Source organism: Anser anser (genome assembly GCF_964211835.1).
Source record: "Anser anser genome assembly, chromosome: 3".
Classification (NCBI taxonomy): Eukaryota; Metazoa; Chordata; class Aves; order Anseriformes; family Anatidae; genus Anser; species Anser anser.
Window position 1 is genome coordinate 17,144,466 of NC_139722.1, and position 26,248 is coordinate 17,170,713.

The window sequence follows — 26,248 nt, forward strand, 5'->3', positions numbered from 1 at the left end:
TTATTTATGTCTGTGAAATTTGCCTGATTCATGCAGAGCGACTGGTTTCAACCAAAGAAAAGGCTTCTCCTTTTTGTAACTTCTCATCAACTTTACCGACACTGTGAGTTTCACTTCACAGATCCTGTGTCACCCTTTTTTCCAAAATAAAATTTGGGAGGTTTTAATGAAGTTGTAGCTTTTTAATTGGAAAAAAATGACCACACAAAATAAGTGCTGCTGATAACATAGCAGCAAGTGAAAAACAGATATTTGTATTTGCCTGCATGTTATGGAAGAGGACAAATATGTTTCCTTAGCTAACACAATGATTTTCAGCATATGTTATGAAATGATCCACTTTTCAGATTGCACTTATTTTGATATTTCTTTAAAAAAAAAAACCTGCTACGAACCTCTTTTGGCTCTTTTGAAATCCACCAGCTCTCACAACATAGGGTGTGTAACTTCTACTACTATACTATAAATATAGCATTTGCTCTCATAGTGTGCTTTTTCTTTGAAATAGCTGAAGCATATTACAAATAGGATGAATTAGGAATGATGGGGGTTTTCACATACGAAATTTTGGCGAAAACAGTCTTTTTCACTTTTGAAAATATTTTTTGTTATAAAAATAGATCTTTTTTTTTTTCCTTTGAAGTCTGTCTTGAGGAAAAAAGGTACTGTTTCCCATGAAGACAAAAAAAAAAAGCATATTTCCACTTCAGTGAACAGCTGCAACACAGCAATAAATTTCCAACACAAAATTTGGGATTATCTTAATTAGAACCATTATTTAAGACATAGTCTACCCTTAATGGGTGAATTATAGGTATTTTATGAAAGAGTAAGCAGAGATATTACTAGTTCTTTAGGCTTTTAAGGTGAATTGGTGCAGTCAGAAGAGAAGTATAGATTTTGCATCCCCAGCTCCTGTTCACAGCACTAAATCAGCCAAAAAATAGTACTTCACAATATGAGGGAGAGCAACTGGAGCCTTTTCCAGTACGATTCTGCTTTCTCACGAGATCAAAAGGTAATAGTGAATACAATTTTGATGTTCCAGCTAGTTTCTATAGGATTGTTATTCATGTTATTAGAGTTGGTGAAACACGTTTCACCCGTGGATTCAAAGAGCACTTTTCTTCACATTTATACTCTGCCATAACTTCCACTAATGCAGCTATCCCTAATTTTTACCAACACAGGAGCTAGACAAGAATCAGGCCCACTACTCTATACCAAGAGGAGATTATTTCTTAGGACTAGACAAATATCTCTGGTTCCTAGTGTCTCTCACTGGCTGATGTTTACTCCCTGAGATAACTGCACTTTTTTTGTGGCTACTCCTACATGTCATTAACCATGTGGTCTACAATGTATTTTGGATTAACTGAGTCTAGCTGGCTTTTGCCAAAGAGCATACTGGGCCATGCTCTCTATGTCTCTGTAGAAACCCACCTATAGCCCAGCCCATTTTAATGCTTTTTGGTTTGAGAATGAAGTTATTAGTTTCACAGTCAAATATATGCATTTCTCATTCTGGTTATTTTCTTCACAATTAATCAATCTGACTAGGAGGCTGATCTGATCTCATCAGCTACGTAGCTAGAAAGCAGAGAGAAAAAACAGAGCCCTTCTGATATGGTGGCTGCATTCCTTCTGTGTATGCCTCCTGGAGAGTGGTTTACCACAGAGTCTCCTGTTTGTACATATAGGGCTGTCCTCCCCCTTTGCGACATAACAACAACATGATGTGAAAATAAATTGAAAAACTCCCAGGAATGTTCCTCTCCAAGGCATATGTGCATATCCAAATGCACACAAGTGAGCTCGTGTACAAACTCAAATGAACGCAATATGTGTGCACACGCACAAACTCACGTGCTGTCACATTTGGCTCAATAGCCAGCATGGTTAAATAATGTCAATAGCAGAAAGCCTTACAGTGCTGACACTTCCTCTGGCTGTAAAATATTTACTGTTCCTTTAAAACTGAGAATAAAAAAAAAAAAAAAGGTCAGTCTGTATACCGAACAAGGAGTAAAAAAAAAAATCCTTTCTTTATTAGAAAACACTTGAAACTTATCATGTGCAGCAGATGGGAGTAGAAAATGCAGCTTGAAGACAGTTATATAAATATATCCTTGATGTCTGTTTTGCTTTTCAATTTGCAGTGAAAAGTACAAAGGTAGAGTACAGCGCCAGTCAGGGCTGCACTGTGTCTCTTGATATCCATTCCAGATGTTGGCTAGACTTCGTGGAGCCAGGCTTATGGCACTGAGGCTGGAGCTAGTTGTCTTTTCCTCCAGGTGTGATGCTTCATGCTGATCCCCCCACATGCTAGCCTGTCTTATCCAAACACACTAAGCTCTGTGACAGGCATCTACCACCTTTTTGACCAAAATTCACCTCTCCCCCCAACCCCCCCACCTCTATGCTTTCCACCCAGCCCAACTTCTTTCAGCTTGATGGGCTCTGCAGACAAGCCCACTTGTCCCTGCCTATCATTCTGTCACTTCAAAAGCAAGTCCCCCTAAAAAAATGAGCTCTGACGTGGTTCTCAAATAATGCTAGTCAGTTAGTAGCTGCTTTGAATATTCCTCTTTGTGTTTTGAGAGTGTCTGGAGGTACTATTTGACACCGAGTATGTCTGCCAAGCCTCTAATGGTAGTTCTCTGTTTGTGCATGCTTGTAAAGGATTTTACACTGTAATATTTTAACTCCCTGATTAAACATTGCTAAGCACAGAAGTATATCATAAATCTTACAGGCGCCAACTCCATTTATCTGAATGTTAGTTACTGTCTACGGTGGGTAAACAAATTACAGCACAGTTTATTACAATATATGGGGCCACGATGTAGCTCTATTAATATCTTGTACCCCCTGGAAATATATTGTTGGCTCACAGTCTGAATTTTCTCTCCTCAACAATTAAAAACAAATTCTGAATGGAGGGTGGGAGGGTGCGTGTGAGAGGGAGGGGGAAGCATCAGGCACTTTCAAGGGGAAACTTGCTGGGAGTAACAATAATGAGCTGCAATATCAAATTACTACTATCCTGGGTTTGAGGTCAGTACATATTGAGCTAGTTGTAAGATATTAAAGTAGAAACTTTTCTAGTTTGGAATGTATTAATGCTGCTAAAGCTGCCAGCAAAACAGCTAGAAAGCGTTTGAGTTGGAGAGGGCAAAAACAAAGGAGAATGTTAACAAGCAAGAGCATCAGAGTCTCTTCCCTTCCCAGCTACATGCAGCACATTTGCAAAGATCATTCTCATTAATGCTAGCGGGTTTAAAGCACACAGATCCTCCACTTGTTGATAGGAGATGAACCCTGGAGAAGTTGCAATATGTCCGAAACCATCTACAAAAATAAATAGTCACTTTTTTTTTTTTATCAGTTTGCTTAGCCTACACAAATAATCCCAGTTATGTGAATTTATTGCAATCAATGGAAGCTCTATCTTCACAGAAACTTCTGAAACTGCAGAATAAATGACTGATTAAAGTAGGAAATTAAACCTTTAGCAATTCTACCGGGAGGCTTTTAGGAGGACTAGTTTAATCCTATTTAAGATGGCTTGTGATATGTTTCAACACAGAACTAGGAGCAAAGAAAGACATACTATAAGTTTTAAGAAAATTCATGGCAACTATTAAAAATAATTAAACTTCTAAAAACTGGAATAGGATCAAGACTGAAATAGTATTTATAAATCCCTGTTTACTTTTGATGTTATAAAAGCACCATTGCTGCTTATGCTCACGCATGGAATTGTGGCTAATAGACTGGCTCTTACTGGAGCTATACCAGCTGGAGATTACTTGCAGTGGTGTAATCTTGATGGCAAAATAAAAGTAAGAAAGGTAAGAAATAGTTTTTCCCCTAATTCTGCACTAATGCCTGCAGGGGGGCTGGCGCTGAAACCTCCGATACAAACTGACAAGTCTGACATCATGTTCAGTGGGAGCAGGCACCGCTAGTTGCTATCTCCCTTCCAAGAAACCACAAAACACCAACATTTTACAGACTGGAAAAGAGTTCATTACTTGCAGGGGCAGGGCAGGATAATGTTCCGATGTTCTTAGCTGGGCTCTAGTGGCCAATAACACAAACACCATACTTCATGAAAGCAATTGGGGCTTGGTAAAAATAGAAATCCAAATATTTTGAAAGTTTTTTGCATATTGTCAATACTGTAAATCACCACATGAGATTGTGTAGCAACAGTTGAAAATATGTCTTTAAATAATGAAATTAGAACCAGGGAATTTTACCTAAGCAATTCGTTATTATAACAACAACAACAACAACAAAAAGGAAGGTTAATTTCTTTGCTGGCCTTTTTGTAATAAGGTCAATGGATTTAGGCCAGGGCTGAACTCAGTTATGAGTGTCTTAAAGAAATGCAAGTGCTATGTTTGTGTCAGTTTGTAAAGATCTTGTTTATATACACACTCACTGCTCGATTCAACAGTGGGTTCAGCATTCTGGCCTGATCCAGCAAAGCATTTAATCACATGTGTAGGCATGTAGGCAATTTCTTTCACATCAGTTAAACTATTTACGTTAAGCACGTTGAAGGGCCAAGCCTGCAATGGATTTATTGTTGTTTTTTAAATGCCATGCAGGAAAAGCAGTGTAATTCACAAAGGTACTGTCAGGGCACGTACCACCTCATTACTGCAAAGAGAGCCCCAAGGTGCTGAGCCCTTCTTGCTCATGCTCTAATTGACTCTATGCAGATAAAGAGCTTCAAGTATCTCTCACAAGGTGTTTAGGACACATCTCTTGATTACTGAGGTAGAAGATTCAAAAAACGCGTGTCTTGGTTTCTAAAAGAACAGGACCGTTTTGCACCCTGAAATATTTTGGGTAATCAAACCAACACTTCAGAAAGTGTTCTGATCCTGGAGGGACTCAGCCTGTACAATCCTGTGAAGTAGAGGAGTGTTTGTCAGAGGGATGCCAAATAAACCAAAGTGTAATTTCCTGTGGTTGAGCATCTGCACCTCAACTGGAACTGATTAGGAAGGTTTGAATCTAATAACTGGAAAAAGAGGGGCAGGAGCAGTCACAGGCTTGCAGAGGTTCTTTGGAGAAGTTAGTTAACTGGTGAGGGGACCCTATGGAGATCTCAGAAGATATTTTAGCAAAAGCTGATAGCTGGGAGAGCAGGGTAGGAATAAAGGGAAGAGGATGAATAAAACCTTGAAAGGTGAACTAAGGCAAAGATCAGAATAGGACAGTTAGCTGCAGGAAAAGGCTTTGGGCAGGAGAATAAGAAGACAGTTTGCTTGCAGGCTTCTCACTAGAAGAGTGGAAAAGCAGAAGAAAGAATATCTAGCATGTTGACTTCCACTTAGACTTCCTATAGCAGATTACAAAGAGCTGCTGAAGGGCTTAATTCTTACCTGGTCCTGGAGAGAGGTGGGAAAACATCATGGTGGAGACTCTGACGTAGTAGAGAAGATAATCATGGGAAGGTCTGCAGTGAATCCTTAAATAAGAAAGCCTAAAAGGAACTATGAGGACCAACAGAAAGAGTTGGTACTTAAGATGCTGTGTTAAAGAACATGCTGGGGCAAAGGATGCAGACAGAGAAAATGGCTTTGTGTTGAGACTTTTGGTGAAAATGATGAAGCTTGTCAAAAGGGACTGTAGCGTTTATTGGCACTGTAATACTGAACTCTGTTCTATATACTGGATTTTTGTGAATATTCACCATGCATGTTAAGGAGCAAAAATATTTTATTCACATTGTGTAGCAATAATTTCAAATGTCATTGTTAAATTCACAACTGTTTATATTTGCAAGGAAAACACTATTACCTGAATGAAATCAGGACACAAAACCCAGTAATAGAGGATCTAATGTTCAATCCCAGTTTATGACTTTTGAGCTTTCAAGCACCCTGAGACTTTTTGGCACCTCTCACAACAAAAACACATTGGCAGTAGTGTGAATCTGACTCAAATCAACATTGTTTTTTGTTTAGTCAGCAATGGGATTTTCAATTAAGCTGTAGAAGATAGACACAATTTGAATGTTACATTCATTAATCTTTTCATTCTACTTTCCCAGAGGTTTTCTGGAGCAGTGGTGAGTTTTAAGATAGGGAGAATCAGATGAAGTAATAGGTAAAAGTTACTTCAAGTGTAGTGGCCTGCATGGTAGAAAGCATGGAAATGCTCATGAGAGAAGGAAATGAAATGAGCCCATGGTCTGAACCGCAGATGTAGTGACCGGTTAAATTCATGTACGGAAAATCAGTCAAGCAGTACTAACCACAAAGTTACAACATCTGGCTTATGAAGTCACTTATCCACACAGTGCTAGAAGCTGGGGTGATACAGCAGACAAAATATACTATTTTCATATCCTTTCTTTAAGCATCTACTTTCACCTCTGTTTAAAGACACTGCTTAGATGGACCTTTTGGTTTGACCTTTGTGCTGTGTTTCTCAAGGTCAGTCATGGGAATGCCCAGTCACACAGATCTCTTCACAGAATTTAGTGACAAACATATTTGTGGGCAATTCCCACAAGTCATGAAATTCAGCACAAGCTTAACAAAAATAAAAGATTAATTTATACAGATTAGTAGTTTGCTAGGAATGCTTCCTTCAGCTCCACACTGACTGCACTCTGTTTCTTTGTGACAAATTTTCTACAGATGAATTTGTTTCATGAGTTCTATTGCTCAAGCTCCCGTATTTTCCAGGGGCTATATTTATATGCTTACCTACTGGATATAATTAAGCTGATTTTTTTTTTTCTTATTTTTAATTTCAGGAATTTAAATGAGGTTTCTGTGTTATGGGCTATGTCACCTAGGTTCTGCTTATGCTGAATGCTGAAAGATAGACATGTTGACTGCATGATGTTGATCTTCAGTGGTTTCAGCAAGCCTCCAGAGGTAACTGTCGTTCTCTGTGAAGATACAGGGAACCCCAGGGTATTGTGCTTTTAACGTCAATGACTCAGTTAGACAGTTGCATTTACCATAGCTGAATCTCAGGTCTCCTCAGCTCTGTACTTTTGGGTCGACAGCAGCTGGGAGGGAGCTAAAGGTGGTCGTGTTCACATCTGTAGCAACAGTGGAGAAGGGCTGAAAACTAGTAGACCATCTGCCTGCTCAGAGAGGTTGCAGGCAAAACGCCTTAGGTAGCCCTGGTGGAGAAAGCCATACAACCCTATTCCACTAGTGCTGTTGTGCAAGGTGTCCCCAGTACCCACAACCAGACTGAGGGAGTGATGGTACCTGCACTCCCGATTCATCTGGTCACGTTTTTCTCTGGCCCTGTAATGGCACAAGATGCCCTAGCTACTTTCCCCACTGTGCTTAGGTAGTCCATATACCACCTGAGCCCCTTCTGGATGCTTTAGAGGTCAGAAAGACCCCTGCACATTTTGTGCATTGGCATGATCCACGCAATCAGCCAAAATTCAGGCCTACACGAAGACTGCCTGTCATAAAAGGGAGAGCACGTGACAGAGTTACTCTCATGTCTATAACAAGAGGAGCCAGTATGCTAAGAAAGGAACACATAGCTGCAGGCTAGATGAATTAATTTTTCCAGGACTGTTTGTGTCACAGCCTTGATAAAACTCTGTTCTCTTTGTACGCTCCAAGATGCTGTGTTTGGGTAATGTTACAAGGTATCTAAGTGTTTTTAGCTTTCTTATGTCTCTGTTAGATTTAGCCTCCCTTTCTGGCAGAGTTCTTTGATATGGATATTATCTATTACTGTTTCAGGGAAGCAAGACTGCTATAGCCCATCATTTCCTCCCCTACTTCTCCATGTGCATCTTTTCCCAAAACTCCACAATGTTATCAACATGCACTTGCAATTTTCCCTCTCAAAGGCATGGGATAGCTGAGATGAACAGATGGGTTGAAAAGCAGTCATGTCTTACTTCAGCTAGCATTAGAAGTACACATCTGTGCATAAACGTTTCCACATTCAGCCTTTTGCTTCAGTTTCCTCATTAGCTTGGTTTGTTTCTGTTCTTGGGTCAAAATTTTCTGGGTTGTCCATGATGTTTCTCTAGTTTCAGGCCTGAATCACTGAGTCTTTCTCAGTCCTGCAGCTAGCTGTCTGTTCCCTCTTTCTTTCTTCTGATGTGATCTCAGAGGAAACAACTTCTATAAGCCCCTTTCCTATACCTCAGGTGATTGTTAGATAAGGTTTATCAGATGATCTATTTCTCAGTAACTAATCTGTAGTTCAATTATTATCTTTCCTGGGAATCACACTTGAAATAACCGTTTGCTCTGGATAGTTGCCATCTTTTATCCAAATGCGCTCCATTTAAATGGAGGATCATCAAAATTTAATGGCTCACTATTTTTATCCAAGAGCCAGGTGCAAGCAACTTTTCTGTCACCTACTGTGGGTTTTATGTCAATATGGAAGCACAGGATTGGAAGAAGGAACCGAGTGTGCCACATTCCTGCTGGAACTTGCATACTGACAGATGTCCATAAGAAAGATTCCAGTGTCAAAAAGAAATCATAGGTAGAGAAATTCCCCAAACTGTCTCAATCTGAAGTGCTGTTTAACCATATGTCTCATTATAATTAGCACTAGTAGGATGCATATATTCCAGATCTGAGTTGATAAAATATATTCATTTTGATAGGATGATTTTATAGAAATCTAAAATATTTTCTGCCTAAGCATGGAATGCAACTGTCTTTGCCAGCGATCTGAAGTCAGACTCATTGAGATGCAAGCACAGCCTCGGAAAATGGTACCTAACTTCACTGAACACATTGATCTCCTGTGGCTCCACCATATCCACTTCTCTGCCACCAGTCTGCAGAACTTTGTGTAGCTCAATGTCCATCAGCCAAGAATGGGTCCAGTACCACCAGCGTGAGAGATCCTGTCTGTTGTACAACTGGTACCTCTCACTTCACAGGATCATTCTTCTCCTTTATTTATCAAGGATATGAATCTCTACATATCAAACTAAAATTATTTTTGTGTGAGATAGGAACAACTTCCCGATTCAATTATGAGTTATGTAATCATTATATACACCTTGTATTTGAACTTGTGCAAAGCATAGATCCAAGCTGGATGGGCAGCCCATGGACTCTGAGGGAGTGGAATTCACATCTTTTTCACATACAAGGTTTGAAAGGAATGAACTTTAGAAATTCTAGCTCAGCAGATCCAAATCCTGAAAAATTTTTCATCTGGGATTATAGTAGAAACATATTGAGTGAAGAGACCAGCTAATGGTTATCGCTGTCATTCTTATGTAAGAAATGCCTTTGGCTGCTTATGTGAATGGAATTAGAACATAAATTCTTGACAACTTTAACACATGCTACCTGAATACCCATCTGCTTAGTTTAAGAACAAAAAAAAGGGGTTCATTAATGTAGTATTGAATAAATTAGTCACACAGCTATGTGTTGAAATGTGTTACAATATTTAGCACTGCTTCTTTTTTTTTTTTTTTTTAAACTGTATCTTAAAACGCCTGCTGCATTTTTCGTATAAAAACCAAATAGCAAATTGGATCTGCATCTAACAAAAGAAATTCATGTTTTGAAGTTGCGGAGCAGTGGCTGACCACTCATACACATGGGCTGACTAGAAATGTTGCTTAGAAACACCACGTTATCAAAGAGAACCCAACATCAGGTTGGAGTGTTTCCCAGACAGCCGGTTAGTGGTGATAATTTGCAATGGAAAATTCTAATATCTGTTCCAACACTTCTTTATTTTCTAGATCGTCTTACTTTTCTCTCTTCTGATTAGTTGTCATTTCACTTTGCAATTTACTTCTAAACTCTGATTTGGAAGATAGTATAGAGGTATGCGGTTTTGGATTGGTAAGTGCTTCAGCAAGTATTAAGAAAATGTTGTTCTGTAGAATAAAATATATGGAAAATCCATGATGAAGGAACTGCAGTGTAAATTAATGTTATTGGCATTGGGACTGATTTAGCTAGCTTTTAATGTTTTATTTTCTCTGTATACCCTAATAAGCAACTACTTATATTTGAAAGATCATAGAAGAATTTACCAATTCTGTACAGATATAGGAATTATCTATCCACGTATTTCAATCATGTCCTAGGTAGAACAAGTGGATGATTTTATATTTTCAAACAGAAAATTTCCAAGCAGGGCAACTAAAGAAGAGCATTTGTCCCATCCCATGAACGCAGGAGGATTGGACAGACTCCTCTCATACTCCAAGGCAATTTCATATTGCAATGGCCTGATGTCTGCTTCTCTGGTTTGTGCCATGACCCATAGCATCTGTTACCACAACTGCCATGTCTGGAATTAGGAGCAATCAGTCACAGTAGGACATACAGAGAGGGGTAATCTCTGAGCAAGCTGGGTCCGAGACTGTTTAAGTTTTACAGATATTTACAAGTCAAATATTTGTATTCGTACTTATACATTGAATTCTGTATCTTATAGAAGAGATTTCACCCTGTTCCCCTTGAAAGATCAGCTTCTGATCCAAAGCTGAGCCCTTTCGTTGGCTCAGGGGGAGGAGTGCCATCTACTGAGTCTCATACATGAGTCTGCATTTCATCTGCCATGGTTTGTTTGGGGTCCTCAGGGAAGTGCCCAAGCAGAGTACAGCAACTTCTCTTTTTCTTAAGTAGAATCCTTTTTGTTAAACATACATTGTAAGTTACTGGATTTCCCCAGCAGCCTTTCTCACTGCTGAGCCCAAACCTCTTTTAGGTCTTTCCCTACTTGCTTTTTTTTTTTTTTTTTTCAATTCAAAGGGAAACATGCAAAGTAGTGCCACAATAGAATCAAGCTGCTTCCCTGATCAAAACAGGTGGCAAGACTAAGCAACATTTTTGCTTCTCTCCTATCTTAAAATAGGACAGCTCTCTTCCTTGAAGCTACCACTGAATCGTGCAGACAGACCTCAGCTCTTTTCCAGCCCTTCATTTACATTTCAAGCCTTTTCTGAGGAAGAGAATAGAAGGTTAAGTTTTATGAGCAACTGGGAAAGTAGAGAATAGCAGGATTGTGTCTGTGGGGAGTTTAAGGGCATGTAGGACTGTGTACAATACGTTGTGTTTTCAAGACCATGCAGGGGCCTGCATTTCTCCATTGCTCAAAGACTACTGCCAGTTTCAGTAAGCACAAACTGAAATGTTTAGGTTACTTACAATATAAATGTCCCCTGCCGGAGATATCCTTCATGTGGGAAGGTGAAAATGAGTTGTGAAAACAGAGTGTAGAAAATGTAGATGACAACAGAATGTGAGTGAGAGATACGCCACAGAAAAGTAGTAGAAAAATGCATCTCCACGTTTACAATTTCCCTGTACTCTAGTATCAAATTGCAGTTGGTAGGGCCTGTAGTTACGTGAAAAAGAACAACCAAAAAGCTGTGTCTGCACAGAGCAGAAACCTACACAACTCTCTGTGAAGTTCACACCTTGACTCCAGTGTCCAAGCACTGAGTCCTGTGGTCACAGAGGAAACGATCACGTCCTGTCCTGGTGGTGCTCAGCTGCGGGGTGAAGAGCGACGCTGACCTCTTGCAGTGACAGCCAGCCGCTGGCCAGCTGAACCTGCTCCTGTAGGTGTCACACAAAGGGAACAAATTGCAGTAGTAACGGCAATTTTTCTTTTTGAAAGGAAATAAAACTCCTGAATGACATCTGAGTGGAGACAATTTGATTGTACAGAAATATATGCTCACACCCCAAGCCAGACCATAGTGCAGGTACAGCTGAAGCGGTGGAGTCCAAGGTAGCTTCCCAGAGCAAAGTCAGTGCTGTGTTGGTTTGGGATTAGCAGGTAAACCAAGTTGTGTGGCATTGATTCTGTTTTTCTTCTTTCAGATGAAGCACAGAACTATGCTGCACCGAAGGAAATTTCATATTAGAGCAATATTAGCTCAGGTAGCTTTGTCCTGGCTTGATGGCACACTTTAACTATGTCTTATGTCTTATTAAAGAGAAGTTATCCAGTCAGGGAGGAGACACCATCATATGCACTTCAGATAGCCATTCATCCTGCTCATGTTCTGGCTCTTGTCATAGGGAATTTCCAATGAATCTTTGGATTCAAACTTAAAATAAAATCAAAACAAAGCTCTTAAAATAATGCACAAATGCAGGGGGAATAATTGAGAACTATGTACAAGAAGATGTCAAATGGTGATAAAGAGATGAAGAGTCAAACTGATGGCAGTCTTGCTCACAAGAAATGGTGCAGTCCTGAGCATGGAAATGCAGTGACTGGCAATGTGACAGCTACAGTCCTGCACTTACCATGGCTCTGGCCCCATCCGCTGGCCTTAAGTAGCTGCCTGCCACTGTTGCAGATTGATTTATCTTTGATGAGGTTTAGAATTGCCATTAAGGAGGATCAGGGTTTAGGCACTTCTGTATTTTTTTTTCTTTCCTTTTTTTTTTTGATTTTTAAAGGATCATCTTAATTATTTTTTGTGTTTTTAGGAAGTTGACATATTCATAACTCTGGAGAAACAAAGAAGGCCATTGTGTAACTATCATCATACCATTTTAAAAGGACCTGCTTTCCTCTAAGGTCAATCTGCACTTATATACACATGCATATGGAAAAAAAATATATATCCATAGGTACGTATATGTATACACACATGTACACATATACATATGTGCATTTTTGGGACATTGTTCAATTAATTAATGTTTTTCATTGAATTTAGCAGGGGAGGACAAGAACTTAGATCCTCTCTAATCTTCAAGTTCTTTGAGGACATATTTTTTTTTTGACGTTTAAATTGTACATATTTTATACATGAACAAGTTTTGGAGCATCTGAATTACTTATATTCGTAAGGATATACTCAGAATTAGTCCTGTATTGAGTAGAAGTTGCTTACTAATATGCTTACTTATAGCATTCTGCATATAGAAAAAACAGCAACAAAAAAACCCTCAAGGAATAGCTAAGGTATCTCAATATTTGTGGTTGTGACATACTCAGAAAGCATTTTGTTGTTGTTGTTATTGTTGTTTTTTGTTTGTTTCTGTACTTCTGACAATATTTGGCAACCTGGGAACTTTGTTTTATGTACAGTCTTAGTATTTGTTACATTCACAGAACACACATAATTGCAAATACTTCTTTGATCAGAAGCAGGCCAGATTTCCCTTAACTATATAAATTTTTCAATGAAATCAGTCTTTTTGGTCTGAGGGATTATTTGGAACAAAAATGGTATATTTTCAAGTAGACAAAAAAATCACCTTCCCTTAAAATGGTTAAGCATTTACAAATATCTTAGTAATGCAAAAAATTGTTTCCAATGCTTTCAGTTCTGTTGCAAAAAATTCTTCATGTCCTGTGATATTGTTCATGAATCACTGAAAGAACACATTATTCTAAGAATATTTTTGAAACCATTTACAAATAATTTAAGATGTACAATATTTGAATATATATTAGCATCACTGTTTAAATATTTTGAGGTGCTTCTGTCTCATGTAATTTTAATATTTTAATACCTGTGCTGGAGTAGCACATGGTGCTTGCAGAAAATCAGTAGGTGGTGCTATTCTATATAGCGTGCCAAGTTACTTTTCTGTGTTTGAGCAAATGTTCAGTCTTGAGAAGAAATACGTAAAATATGCTACTTTGTTAGAGGGACTTTTAGGATTAAAAGTGGCATTTTCTTTATGTTTCTCTGTTCTCCTGAAGTTTCAGACAAAGTTGTTTGCTGCCAAACAGGCTTTGGTGTTAGACAAAGAATTCTGGAAGAAGAGATGTACAGTACCTATATTCCATTGAGCCCTTCAGCCCTTAATTTTTCAGAATATTCCCAGTCTTTTTTTTTTTTTTTTTTTTTAATAGTTACTAGGAACTGAGCTACAAAGCCCTAAAGGTACTATTGTTCAGTAAAAGGAAATATCAGCATCACAGGGAGAGACTGGTAGCCTTTCTTCTCAAACTGAAACATAGTAATGCAGACATACGCACTCCAAGGGGATTTGGAACATACTCATCAGCAAGGGATATATGTCTTATCTCTAAATGGATATTAAATTCAGCACATGGGAACATACGAAAGGGCAGGTGTATGCAGCTACCTTTCATTTCCCCAGAAGAGTAGCTGGGAGGAGAAATGGAGCCCTGGCTCCAATGCTGTCAGTGGTGTGCACCACTGAAGGAACCAAGGGTAGAAGACTGCAAGAATGGAGGGTTGAATAGATGGACAGAGAGACAGGATATTTTCCTCTGAAAATGTGACTTGCTGAAACTATACACTCCTTTGCTCTGAAAACCTTGCTCTTGCAAAATGTGTATAATATTTATACGGAGGATAATTACTTACCTTTGTGCTGGGTTACCTGTTTGGATCAAATGAAGAAAAAGAAATGGTGCTGTGGACTTGCCAAAGAACACATTGGCAAACAGTATATATACTTACAATAGTGTTATTGGTTGCAGTTTTATCTATGGGACGGGAGAGAGGAAGAACTTTAGCATCATAAATAGAAGGACTGAAAAGGATGAAAACACCATTTTTAAGGTTATCTACCTAGTTTTAATTCTGTCTCTTTGCATACATTAACTATAACAGTCTGTAGCAGTGCTTGCTAGAAACTAAATGACTGTTCCTTACAAAGTTGCAAAGATAAATTTGATTCTACAGTGCTAAAATACACAGGATATTATAGACAATATGTTTAGAGTTAAAACATGCCTCTTTCCCAGTGGATTTTTTTTCCCCATAATTGATACGACATGATCATTTTTAATTACAGACTATTTGTATATTTCATTTTAAAAATACTCTCACCTCTGCTTTTTATTTAAACAAGTATGTAAATATGTATATATATTTCATTTTTGCTTCAGAGTCACTTTTATTCAGTGCATCGGACAGAAAGTGCGCTTGCATGAAGGGTGTTTGGGTAAAGAGCATTCTGTTTCGGTAAAGAGCATAAGGCCCTTGTCTCTATGACTGTGCACAGAGAATGAGCTGGGGAGCTGAAGGAAGGGGAAGAACAGTTTTCTGTTTCTGGTACAAATTTTCTCTGTGACGGCAGTTCTCGACAGAGTTCTTTTGTGACTAGGCAAACATTATTTAAATCTTACTCTTGACCACAAACTGTGCCTTCCTTGCTTACAGGGAGCTTAACATAGGATGCTGTTACAGATTTACAGGAATGCTGACTGCTAACATACAACCAATGCCAATTGTTGCTGTGTTTTAAGATACATGAAGATCTTAAAAACATCAGTTATTCTGAGACATCTGGTTCTAGATGTCTCAAACTAGGATCTTCAGTTGGCAAACACTTCTAAACTGAAAATTTTAACTTTAATTTTTAATTTATTCCTAACATATTTAAAAAAAAAAAAGTTGATAATGTCCTAGAGGTATCAGGCAGAGATATATGCATCTAAGTTTGGGAATAATTCAGTTGCTCTGGTGACAGGCTGGACAAAAAGCCCATAAGGAATTTGTACTACATTATCTTCACATATTGAGTGAAGAAAGCAAAGAGAAAGTGAAGAATGAGTCAAGGTCTTGTGCAACAATAGGAGGTGCTACAGATATGCCATGATTCATCCTGTATCACCTCATGATATATATTCCTAAAGGGGGATGAATTAAGGCTTAAAAGACAACATTAATTCAGTCGTTTGCTATTCTTTGAGTGGTAGGTTTTGTAATACTAATGTCTTGTGTGTATTTGAATGTACCCATAAAGAAAATTTCATTCCAAACCTACATTACAGTACATTGGCATTGGAACGGGTTTCCCAGGGAGGTGGTGGAGTCACCGTCCCTGGGGGTATTCAAAGAAAGGTTGGACGTGGTGCTTGGGGACATGGTTTAGTGGGTGATATTGGCGGTAGGGGGATGATTTTGAAGGTCTTTTCCAACCTTAATGATTCTATGATTCTATATATGTGTGTTCAGCCAGATGTATGTCCATTTACATTACATAATGTTGTGTAGATTCAGAATTACATTTTCTTAATGAGTACATGGCAAATCTAAACTTAAAACATCACAAGAATAGTTACCAGTTTAATGCTTTTCTCTAAAATCTAATGCCAAAACAAGTAATGCTTTTTGTTCAAAGAAAATGTCTAAGCAAAAGAAGTGTTAGTCTTTGTATGAAAAAATAAAAATCTTTGGGCTAAGGAGGAAAAGAAAACCCCAAATCTGCCCTTTTTCTTTGGAGTGAGGGAGAAAAAATCTCTCAGCCATTAATGATCCTGAGATTTCCAGCTTACTGAAGAAAAAAAAAAGTTTCAGACATAAGTCCTCTCCCCACACACCTTTTTCATTTTTTCCCAGATGCTTGTAATAGAGAGGAAAAATGAGGAGAGGAAAGATGTAGTTATCTAGCCCAGTGAAATGTGGCTAGCTGGCTCCAGATTTTCTTCATTTTTCTCCTTTCATACTGATAACACCTTACACATTCATTTGTATTTCACACAGGCCCCGGAGACCTGAAATAATGATATGACTGTATGTTGTACAGCTGATGGATTCTTTTTGTGTGTGTGAGTTGTCTTGCTTGCTCTATACAAAGTAAATGGTTCAAATGAACTTGTGTATTAAAGTTTTCAAGATACACTATGACTGGTTATAATTTGGACAGAGACAGCAACTTGAATGAATGCTTAAAATGTCTTGCTTGTCATTGTTATTGTTACTTCAGACCACATTTTCAGAGGTTGGGGCTTATTAGTCAAATATTAAGGACCATGTTGCGTTGTCAGGAGTAACTTTAATCTTTTACAGGATTTGGTTTATGGGGCATTAATACGTAGGGAGAAAATTTGGAGGCATTACATCTGTCTCCTGATTTGTATGAACTTCTAGTAGTAGTAATTGATTGCTGGCCTTTGTGTGCACATACAACTGTACACATATGGTTAGCTATTCTGCCACGCAAGTGAAAAATGGATCCACTACTTGTCTGTAGGCTCCACAAAGGGAATATGGTGTGTAGTCATGTTACGAAATACTCTGCATCTGGAGTTAAGGCAATAGTTGTTCACAAAGGGGTGCAAGTCACACAATAGGCTACTTTTCAGTAATTACTCCTGAGTTATTTAGGCCCCAAGTGCATATAAAATGAATTAAAAGAAATAAATTTTGAGTTGAAGGTATTATATCCCTCTCCTCTTAATTTCTGTGGAAACCTTTAAAAAATCCCAGCTCCCTGCTGTTTTGGAGTAACAAACCTAACAGCACTGAGCTAATATACATGAACCAGAAAGAGAGATTGGCTGTTTTCAGTTCAGTCACAGGCTGAAAACTCTGCAAAAAGTAGATGAAAATAGACCCCAAAAGAACATGACTGAGAAAAGCGTCATATTCCAAAAGGCTTTCCTATTGTGGCTTTAATAGGTTGGATTATTTTCTTCAGGAAATCTTGAGTTTAATCTTTCTCTAAAAAGTGCCAGACCTGAAGAGCTGTGTGCTACACTTATTATTATTATTACTATTTTGCTTACTGCCTTACTTCTTACATCATTTTACTTATAATGAGTTTGCAATTTCTATTTATATTAAAGACCTTTTATGGGAAGGATTTTGATTCTTAGTCATCCATAAAATGCTCAGTGCTATGTAGATAATACATATGTAGAAAAAATATTTTATAAACAGTATTTTCCTGCTGGAGTAAGTGTCACACTCACCAAACAATATGCTTCTGAATGAGTGATAATAAAATTATAGCTATACCTTCATCCTGTGTTTCATTGTACATCTGAAATGGACATATTTGACACCACAGTTGCAAAGGCAACACACAGAAGTGCTGCCTGACAGTTAGAAGTGAGTTGGCCTAATTCCAGAAATGTGGCTTTTATGTGTGTGTGCAAATCAATGTGCAAGCCTGCTTTGCATGACCCTCTGGAAACACACTCAAGAGGTGCTTGCTGTGCCTCACTATGTCCACACCTGGTCCTTAGGGCCTGGAAATTGAGTCAGGCCTTTTTGTTTTCATAATTTATTGCCAGAAGTGAAGATGCAGAGGCACATACACCAGCAGGCATAGGTCTGTTCCAGGGTTTCCAAAAAATGGTCTCAGGGATGATTCTGGGTTGAAAAAAGGCCTCCTAATTCTCCATGGGTCATGTTTTTACACATGAAGAAAACTTCCTAAGTATTTCTGGGTTACACCTCTGTGCTTTCTTCTGTGCAGCCTGTTACAGTAAGAAAACTCTTTAATTTTGAGATATCTGTTTTCTTTCTAAAAGCTATTTTGCCACAAGCATGTAGTAAGTGACCAGAAATGGGTGAAAGCTGTAATTTTTGCTGAATAAAAAACAATCTCTGTTCAAGTTAATACCTCATCTAATGAATGCCTCCTTTGCCATTTTTCTGCTCTTCTCCCCTCTGTTTTATTCATGATTCATATTTGTCCTGTCCTCTCAAAGACAAGATTACATGGATTTGCTATGTAGGAATTTTAGCTTTGCATGACTGTATAGTGAGCAGTGTATTTTTGTACACATAATATAAAAATTGTATAGCAATAAAATCTGTTGCATCCATTCTCTCTGGGGCTATAATTTGGTATGACTATGAGCTCTTTACTTTGGGTGATGATATATATGGCAAAGCAAGAACTCAGTATGGAACTTCTCTGCCACATACTACTAGCTTTGCTGTGGTCCTAATGCCCAAAATGGCTGCTTGCTCTGCTACAAGGGGGGACACTTGCTTGTGTTTTTCAATTCTCTTGAGGGAATTCTTACCTGAAGGTAAATTCTTTACTTAATCTGCAATTGTGGCTAGCCAGTTTGTGAAGAGCAAGAAGAAAACTCCTTTTGTTTATTCTCAGGCCTGTTATTTTTTTTTTATTTTTTTATTTTTTTCCTGCAGAACACAAAAGAATTGGACTTTTGTGAATACCACTTGCTGAGTTTTGCTGTCTTTCCTCATTCTAGCTATAGGGCCTCTATAAAAATTGCTTGCAGTGGAGCTCCTGACCAAAACTAGAATCACAGAATCACAGAATTGTAGGGGTTGGAAGGGACCTCGAGAGATCGTCAAGTCCAACCCCCCTGCCAAAGCAGGTTCCTTACAGCAGGCTGCCCAGGTAGGCATCCAGACGGGCCTTGAATATCTCCAGAGAAGAAGAGTCCACAACCTCCCTGGGCAGCCTGTTCCAGTGCTCCGTCACCCTCACCGTGAAGAAGTTCCTTCGCATGTTGGTTCATCTAGTTCCTTCACAACTAGGTTCATCTCATCTCAGCTAGGATTTCATTTCCAGCACAGAAGTCAGTTTGGTTTTGTAACTTCACAATTTTTCTTCTGGCTGAGCTGGAATAGAGTTGTAAATGTGAACCAATGGATTCTGAATTAACCCATGGAAACTCCACTGAGTTCTATACTGGGATTTTAAATCTAGGTAAAAAGAAAGAGATGTATATTTTCATGAATCGGAAAGAAGAATAACTCCTGGGAATTATTCCACATTTTTCCTATGTAAGTATCAGGCTCTTGAATATGGTTTTGAATAGAAGTTAGGTGTCCAAGCTTAGCCCTCCAAAGTTACCATCAAAAGTAAAAGATTATTAAAATTTATCATTCTGTCCTTTGAGATGCATCGTGCAGAGTAATCACTGGATGTAGAGGCAAAGCAAATCAACTAATCTGTAGCCTCTGCATGCTTTGGACAGGGTCAGTGTGGGATTTTCTGTTCTGTATACCCTTGGAGCCCTGGAGATCAGCATTCAGAGACACCTGCATGGGTCTGCATGGAGCTGGATGAGGTCCAAGTCTGGACAGGCTTACATATTTAGTTTTAATATTACCTTTTCCACAGCTGATAGCAAAAGTGATTTAGGTAAATAGAAGGCTATGACACCCGTGGAACTGGGGAGCCCCATGAGGCACTGAAATGGATGGGTTTCTAAAGTGAAGCTCCAGTACCAAGAAGTGGAAAAACATTGCTTTCCATGATGTAATGCATAACAACTGCGAGCCATTATCCATTTACAGTGTTTCTCTGTACAACACTGTGATTTCACAGTATACACTAGAAGGTTAGGGTTAGGAAAATAATAACATTGAAATAATCTTTGATTTGATCAGTATATACCTAAAGGCAAATCTTATGATTTAAAAAAAGAAAAAAGAAAAAAAAGAAAAGAAAAAAAAAGAGGCTTTTCAAAGCTTACAGTTAATGGTTTTATTTGAATTAGAATCCCCTAAGATTTCGTGCAGAGGTGTTTATATACATTAAATATGATTGACGGCTAATGTTCAACAGATTATAAAAGGAGAATGGACTAGCTTCTGTGATCTTTTTTGAATAGAAATATGCATTCTAGCAGTGGAAAATGGATGGATTTCTGCAATGTGGATATTGTGCCTTTTATTCCTGATTATCCTGGCAGAACAGTTCATGCTGTTTGTTGGTGATGAGATTCTTGCCTTAAAACTTCCATGGTGTCTCTCACTTTCCTTACAAACAGAAAAATGAAAGATTACAGGACTGGCCCATGATGAAGGACAGGTTTGCTTCCCAGAACAAACAGGCTTAGAAATCCTGCGTGACATAGTGTACATGAAACTTTGTCTTTGTTTCCTAGAAAATTAAACAGCTCCAGTGTACAAACCAGGTATGAGAACTCAGTTATCTGTACTGTCAAATTATTAGGCTGGTCACAGGCATGTTATTTGCCTGTTCTGACTGGCACTCTCCCAGACAATTTCCAGACAGGAACAGGGAGTTGGCATGGGCCATACACTTTATTCAGAAAGCATTTTAGATGCAACTGCCTTGCTGTTGAAGGCAAGAGAGATGAATATGGACACAGACCATTCCAAGTTTATTGTCCTCAATGCTAGAGAAACATCCTGTGCATGTTTGATTTTGTAGATATCAGCTGCGCTAATGAGAACTCGTCTCCTGTGTTAAAAATGTACTAGGATGCCTCGATGCAGCTTGATATGCCTGAGAGATCACATCTCCTGATACACACCCTGCACCACAGCTTTAACTTCAAAGAAAATCCATGTCCAACAGCTATTCACAGCAAATAGCTTCACTGCACATAGAATGGTTTTCAGAAGTGCCTAAGGTAACATCAAAACTGGTTGGTGGTAAGTGGTAAATCATCAACTTTGAGGCAATAGAGTGTTATTTATGCTGGACTGAACTCAGGTTAAGTCCTTTTTGTTGGGACTCCCACTTCTTGATTTATTATTTTTTTTTCACATGGTGCTCTCTTAGATATGTTTATTCTTATGACATAGGCATGCTTTATCTATTTCTTGCATGTCTCTTGTCAAAACAATCAAGGGATTACATGGCATGCAGTGGTTCAACAGGAAGGCTTTACTGACTTTCTAAAGGGAAATTTCAAGAGACTTTGATGCCTACTGCGTGGAAGGTGCCATATACAAGAAGTCAGGGCTGTATTCTCCCTGCTGGTTTTTTTTTTTTTTCTTAATATTGGATCAATTGTAACATATGACTGACTGCAAGTAAAAGCTTAATGAGTTTGGCATACTGAGTCTGATCTCTTTGAAGAAGAATATTTGTTTCCCATTTGTCTGATGTTGACAGGACATCCTCAAATAAAACCCTGTGTACAGACACATTCAAACTTTGGTCAGCGGGTTAAAAAGGCAGTGGGGTTGGATTCAGATCTGAATGTTTTGCTTGTTCTATCCCAAGTAATGTGCAAATTAAAGCTTAAAGCCCCAAAGCCTCCATACTTTGTCAGAGTATAAAGTGGGTCTTGAACTTTGCAGTTCAGACCTGTCTCTAGTTAAAAACACAGTTTGTTCAGGGAATGTTGTGTATGAAATCACTCTTGGAATATGACACAAAATCAGAAGAAAATTATATTACTTTAAATACAAGCTGGGCAAGAAATAAATTGTTCCTGACCTGTTTCTATTAAGGAGCTCAAACTTGATTAATTCTTGGCCTGGATGTGCTTTTACCTCCAGCAATTACATGCCACTATTACAGTGATTATTTTATAAAAGCTAATAAACACTATCTGGAGTTAATATTTGCTCCCGAGGAAAGTTTGCCAAGAGCTTAGAAGAAGTTTACAGAAGATTTTGCCCATTAGGTTTGTGTACAACATTTGAAATGCCAAAATCCTTTTAGCATCATTAATCACAAAAATGCAATGTAAAAACAGTTGTACCTAATAAAGCTGTAATATGATACAAAAATAGGCAAACCCTCAGGAATTTAACACAATAGGCCAAACATTGTCCATTCCAAATGAGTTCCAGTAATGCCACTATTGACTCGGCTTTGAATAGCCTTCTGCTCTTTTAAAACAAATATATATAGATAAAACAGGATTTTATTTTCTCCAGTACAGATGCAGCTGTTATAAATCAATTCTTTCACAAAGGATACTGGCTAATACAGTCCAGGAAAGCTATTTTGTCCAGCTTTATGGAACTTCTTCCTTGTCTGTTAAGCTTACAGCTTGCTCTGTCTTGATGTCAGTGGGGTTCTGGCTGCTCGACTCATGAGTCATTCATGTGTAGGGTTCACTGGGGGTTGAATCTATGGGGGAATATGGGGGCCATGGGGGAAATGAACCGTGTCTCCAGATTTCTGTCCATGGGATGGAACAAGCGTTACATAGGACTGTCCTGCTATGGCACTGCCAGAAATTATGCCAGAAAATAGAGCTGAGGTGGTCATGGGAGGGAGTTGGGTTGCATATGAGCAGATGTATAGATCAAAACCTGCAGTCTGATTACTGCATGGTTGGTCCCAAAAGCCTGGAACTCCAAATGTCAGGGGTGAAGTGACATTTCAGCCAATGAGCCAACCTGGGGAGCATGGGAGCATTCTTTGCTTCTTTTTACAAAATAACAGGGAGGCTGATGCTGCTCCAAGCTTACCTGTAAGTACTTCAGAATAAGTCATGGAGGAGGTTGAGTAGCAGGCAAATAAGTTTCATTGGAGGTATAATGGATAATTGAGGGGCTTAGTCATGGTTGATCTGGCTTCTGACTGCTAGCTAAAATTCTGCCCAGGTGTTGCTTAATTATTTATTTATTCTGTTAATTTAGCACTTTGAAGTCTGTGATGGGTGCTAGAACATCTTTGTGCTGGTAGTTAATGTACAAGGGAAGAACAAAAAGATGTTCTTCTGCACAAAGAAGTTAGAACTGAAATATGGGAAAAGAGACAGCAAGTGGGTACAGGATGACAGATGAGTTCATACAAACTACTAAGCAAAGCAGTGCCAAGGCTTGTTTTTTCTGACCCTGAGTCCAGCTGGCACCACTTAACCATCTCCATATTTAAATTCTCTTACCTCCCAAATAGCATGGCTACATGCATAGCACTCACTGGGAATTGTCTCTGGCCCATGCTAGCTCCCAAATTATGCCCAGGCACTGCCTGGGGAGTGTTAGCTGGCTTTTGCTGAAACCACACCAATGATTGCCCTAGCAGTTGGCAGGCAGAGTCAAAGGACTTTTAGTTCCCTTGTTCATGCTTATGCTCTAGCACTGCTAACTTTGTGAGTAAGTATATCCTGATGTAACAGCAAAGGTACCAGTGACAGGATTGACAGTGATCTTGGAACACTCACTGTCTAACCAAGTATGTTAGGCAATGGCAAAAGTGGCTGTTCTTGGAACAGTGGGGCATCACCCCCTTGTCTCCTCCTGTACTCACCTATCCTGTGGCTGCCTCAACTTAAATGAGTATTGCCTGCAGTGATCATTTATTATTTATCCTATTTTCTGGTTTCACGTGGACTTGCCTATTAAACCAAACATGCATAAGAATGAAAGGAATACAAGTTTATTCTAGTCAGGCAATAGGTTAAGCTCTTAAGTAAAAAGTTGGAAAGACATTTATAAAAAGTAAATAAAACATCAGTTCAGTTGTAGAATACATGCATAATAAGGTTTGCTCTTATTTGTTTAGTCTCCCTCATCTTAAGTTGTGTCTCAGCTGTTCACCTCATGATCTGATTGTTGTCTTTCAAAGCTAGACCTTCCCAAGATCTTGATTTAAAGGTAGTAAGGGGGCCTGATGGGCTTTCCCTCTGAGCTCATCTTTCCCTTTCAGGGTGACAGGTTTTCTGCCCTTTCCTTCCTCCCCCTCTTTTGCTTGTTTAATTACATTTCCTTACAGTTAGTCAAGAGCAACATATTCAGATAACTCACATTTTTTTTTCTTAGCCAATGGCAATACAATTTTGACAGCTCATAAGCCAAATTTGGTTTTAAGAGTTATTTTGACTTGGCTATCTTTCATTCTCACATTCTGACTCTCCCTACTTCTCACCTTCTCCAAGTCTGCTGCAGAAACCTTAATTAGCTAATTTTTCTCTGGTGAGGATAGTTTAAAAACCATCTTCAAAGCATTCCATGAGATAGATACAATACAAAAATATTATTTTTGCAATACTGCTGTTATTCTCGCAGTTCAGTTATTGGAGATATCACAAGCAATACTAATAATGTACATAATAGCCTGTTAACAGTGTGAATTATCCAACATAATTCCTTCCATTCTGTTTTTCCTGCTGTAAGGCTTTCCTATCATTCCAGGAAATATGGAGAAAACTGGACCCCTTTCCTTCTGATACTAACAACAGGAAATCAGGAGCAATGTTACATTGCCAGGCTCTTCTTGCACAAAGATGGAAGTGAAAACCTCTTGTTTGACTAAGAAGAAGGCTGATACAGGCAGCTACTCATCCTTCTTTTTACAGTCACAGTTGGAGATACCCATTCTGAGGAGCTTTATGTCTCTCCTCTCCTGATAAACATGAGAAAGTTGATGTATGGAAAAATGGGACTTGATGATAGCTTGACACTTTCACACCTTGAGAATCAAACTTGGATCTGTCAGAGGCGCATGCTATGAATATGCTGATGAAACATATCCCACACAGAACACATCACAACCCTTGTTAAGAGGCTGTATATTCTTCTACTACAAATTATTCTTTCATCCAGACCATGCTGGAGTGTATCGGAGAGTTCTATAAGGCTCTGACCACATCATAAGGACAACACAGAGCAGAAGATTTGACACGTGAGTGTCAAGACAATACGTAAAACCCCCTGCCATGCTGCTGGCCCTGGGACAGCACTAACAGTATCAGCACTGTGTCTCTTACATGCTTTACCAGCATTTCAGTCTTAATACTGTACACAGGTCTTCATTTTTAGCTTTGTGGTTATGATGGAATCTTTAGGCTACCCGACGTGCACACTCTTATCTGTATTACTTTTTTAACTGGAAACACTATCCAGTAGTCACCAGTAACTGATGCTCACCAGAAGTTATGTAAATTCAGCTGTCAGCCACAATCAAAAGAGATTGATAGAAAGCTGCTCCATTATAATTCCTCCAATTCTAACTTTTAACATTCCTTTGTGGAATTGTATTTTGGTCTGGAGCAGTGCAGTAATGTGAGTTGATAGCAGGCTGGGAGTGAGCCAGAAAGTCAGGGCTTATCCCAGAACCAGAACCTCTGGGAGTAAAGACTTCAAGAATCAGATGTGCTGCATTTACATTGCTTCCAACTTCATACTGGGGGAGGGAGAGAGATGATGGAAACCTTCAATAAGTTCAATTTGAATTTCTTCTTTAGCATTTCTTTTTTCCACACTTTATTGAGTTGGGAATATCACACAAAGTGTAGACCATGTTCTTAGTCTCACAAGCGGCAGACTAAAAAGTTAATGAAATGCAGCTCTAATTTTAGAAATATCAGTTCAATTTGGGTCTGTCTGACAGGGACAATGATGCTAGGAAGCCACAATTCGAATGAACCTGGAACAGAAAGCAATGGTGCTTTCTGTTTTGTGTGTGTGAGACTTGAGATTTCAGGGCTGCCAATTTTTGCACATTCCTGCATCTTAAATAGGTGTCATGCACCCAGCCAGCATTCAGGAATCAATCATTTTGGTCATCAGGAGATTGTGTGATACAGGAGATTGTGTGATATACTCACTGATACTTTTTTCTCCTTCCCCTGTAATTTAACCAGAAAGCATTTGATACTGAAAGGACATGCTTGCTTTTACTGTATAAAAACATAATAGAAAAACAATACTCTTTGTTTATTATTTGAATCATTGTGGCACCTAATAGTGCCAATTCTTGGCTCCATTATGCTTCATTACATTAACAGAACAGGAAGATGATCTTTGTCTCCAAGAGCTTGCAATTGAAATATAAGGTTAATGAGGTAATAAGTAATAAGGTAAAGACAGAGAAGCTCAGAGAAATGACAGAGAAGCTCAGAGAAGTTAGAATGAAAT

General features: G+C 38.7%; 1 protein-coding gene across 4 annotated transcripts in view; it reads left to right on the forward strand.

Annotated features, from left to right (window-relative positions):
- Positions 1–26,248, forward strand: part of LOC310896234 (uncharacterized protein) — a 193,822-nt gene that overhangs the window by 14,916 nt on the left and 152,658 nt on the right. The window contains exons 4-5 of one of the 4 annotated variants that reach the window (XM_083828275.1): positions 11,838–11,897; positions 12,456–18,841. The exons of the other annotated variants lie outside the window; for them this stretch is intronic. Coding sequence (XP_083684401.1) covers positions 11,838–11,897; positions 12,456–12,545 — 150 coding nt within the window. The 3' untranslated portion in view covers positions 12,546–18,841. Of the gene's footprint in view, positions 1–11,837; positions 11,898–12,455; positions 18,842–26,248 lie in introns of those variants that run through there. 4 annotated transcript variants of the gene reach the window in all.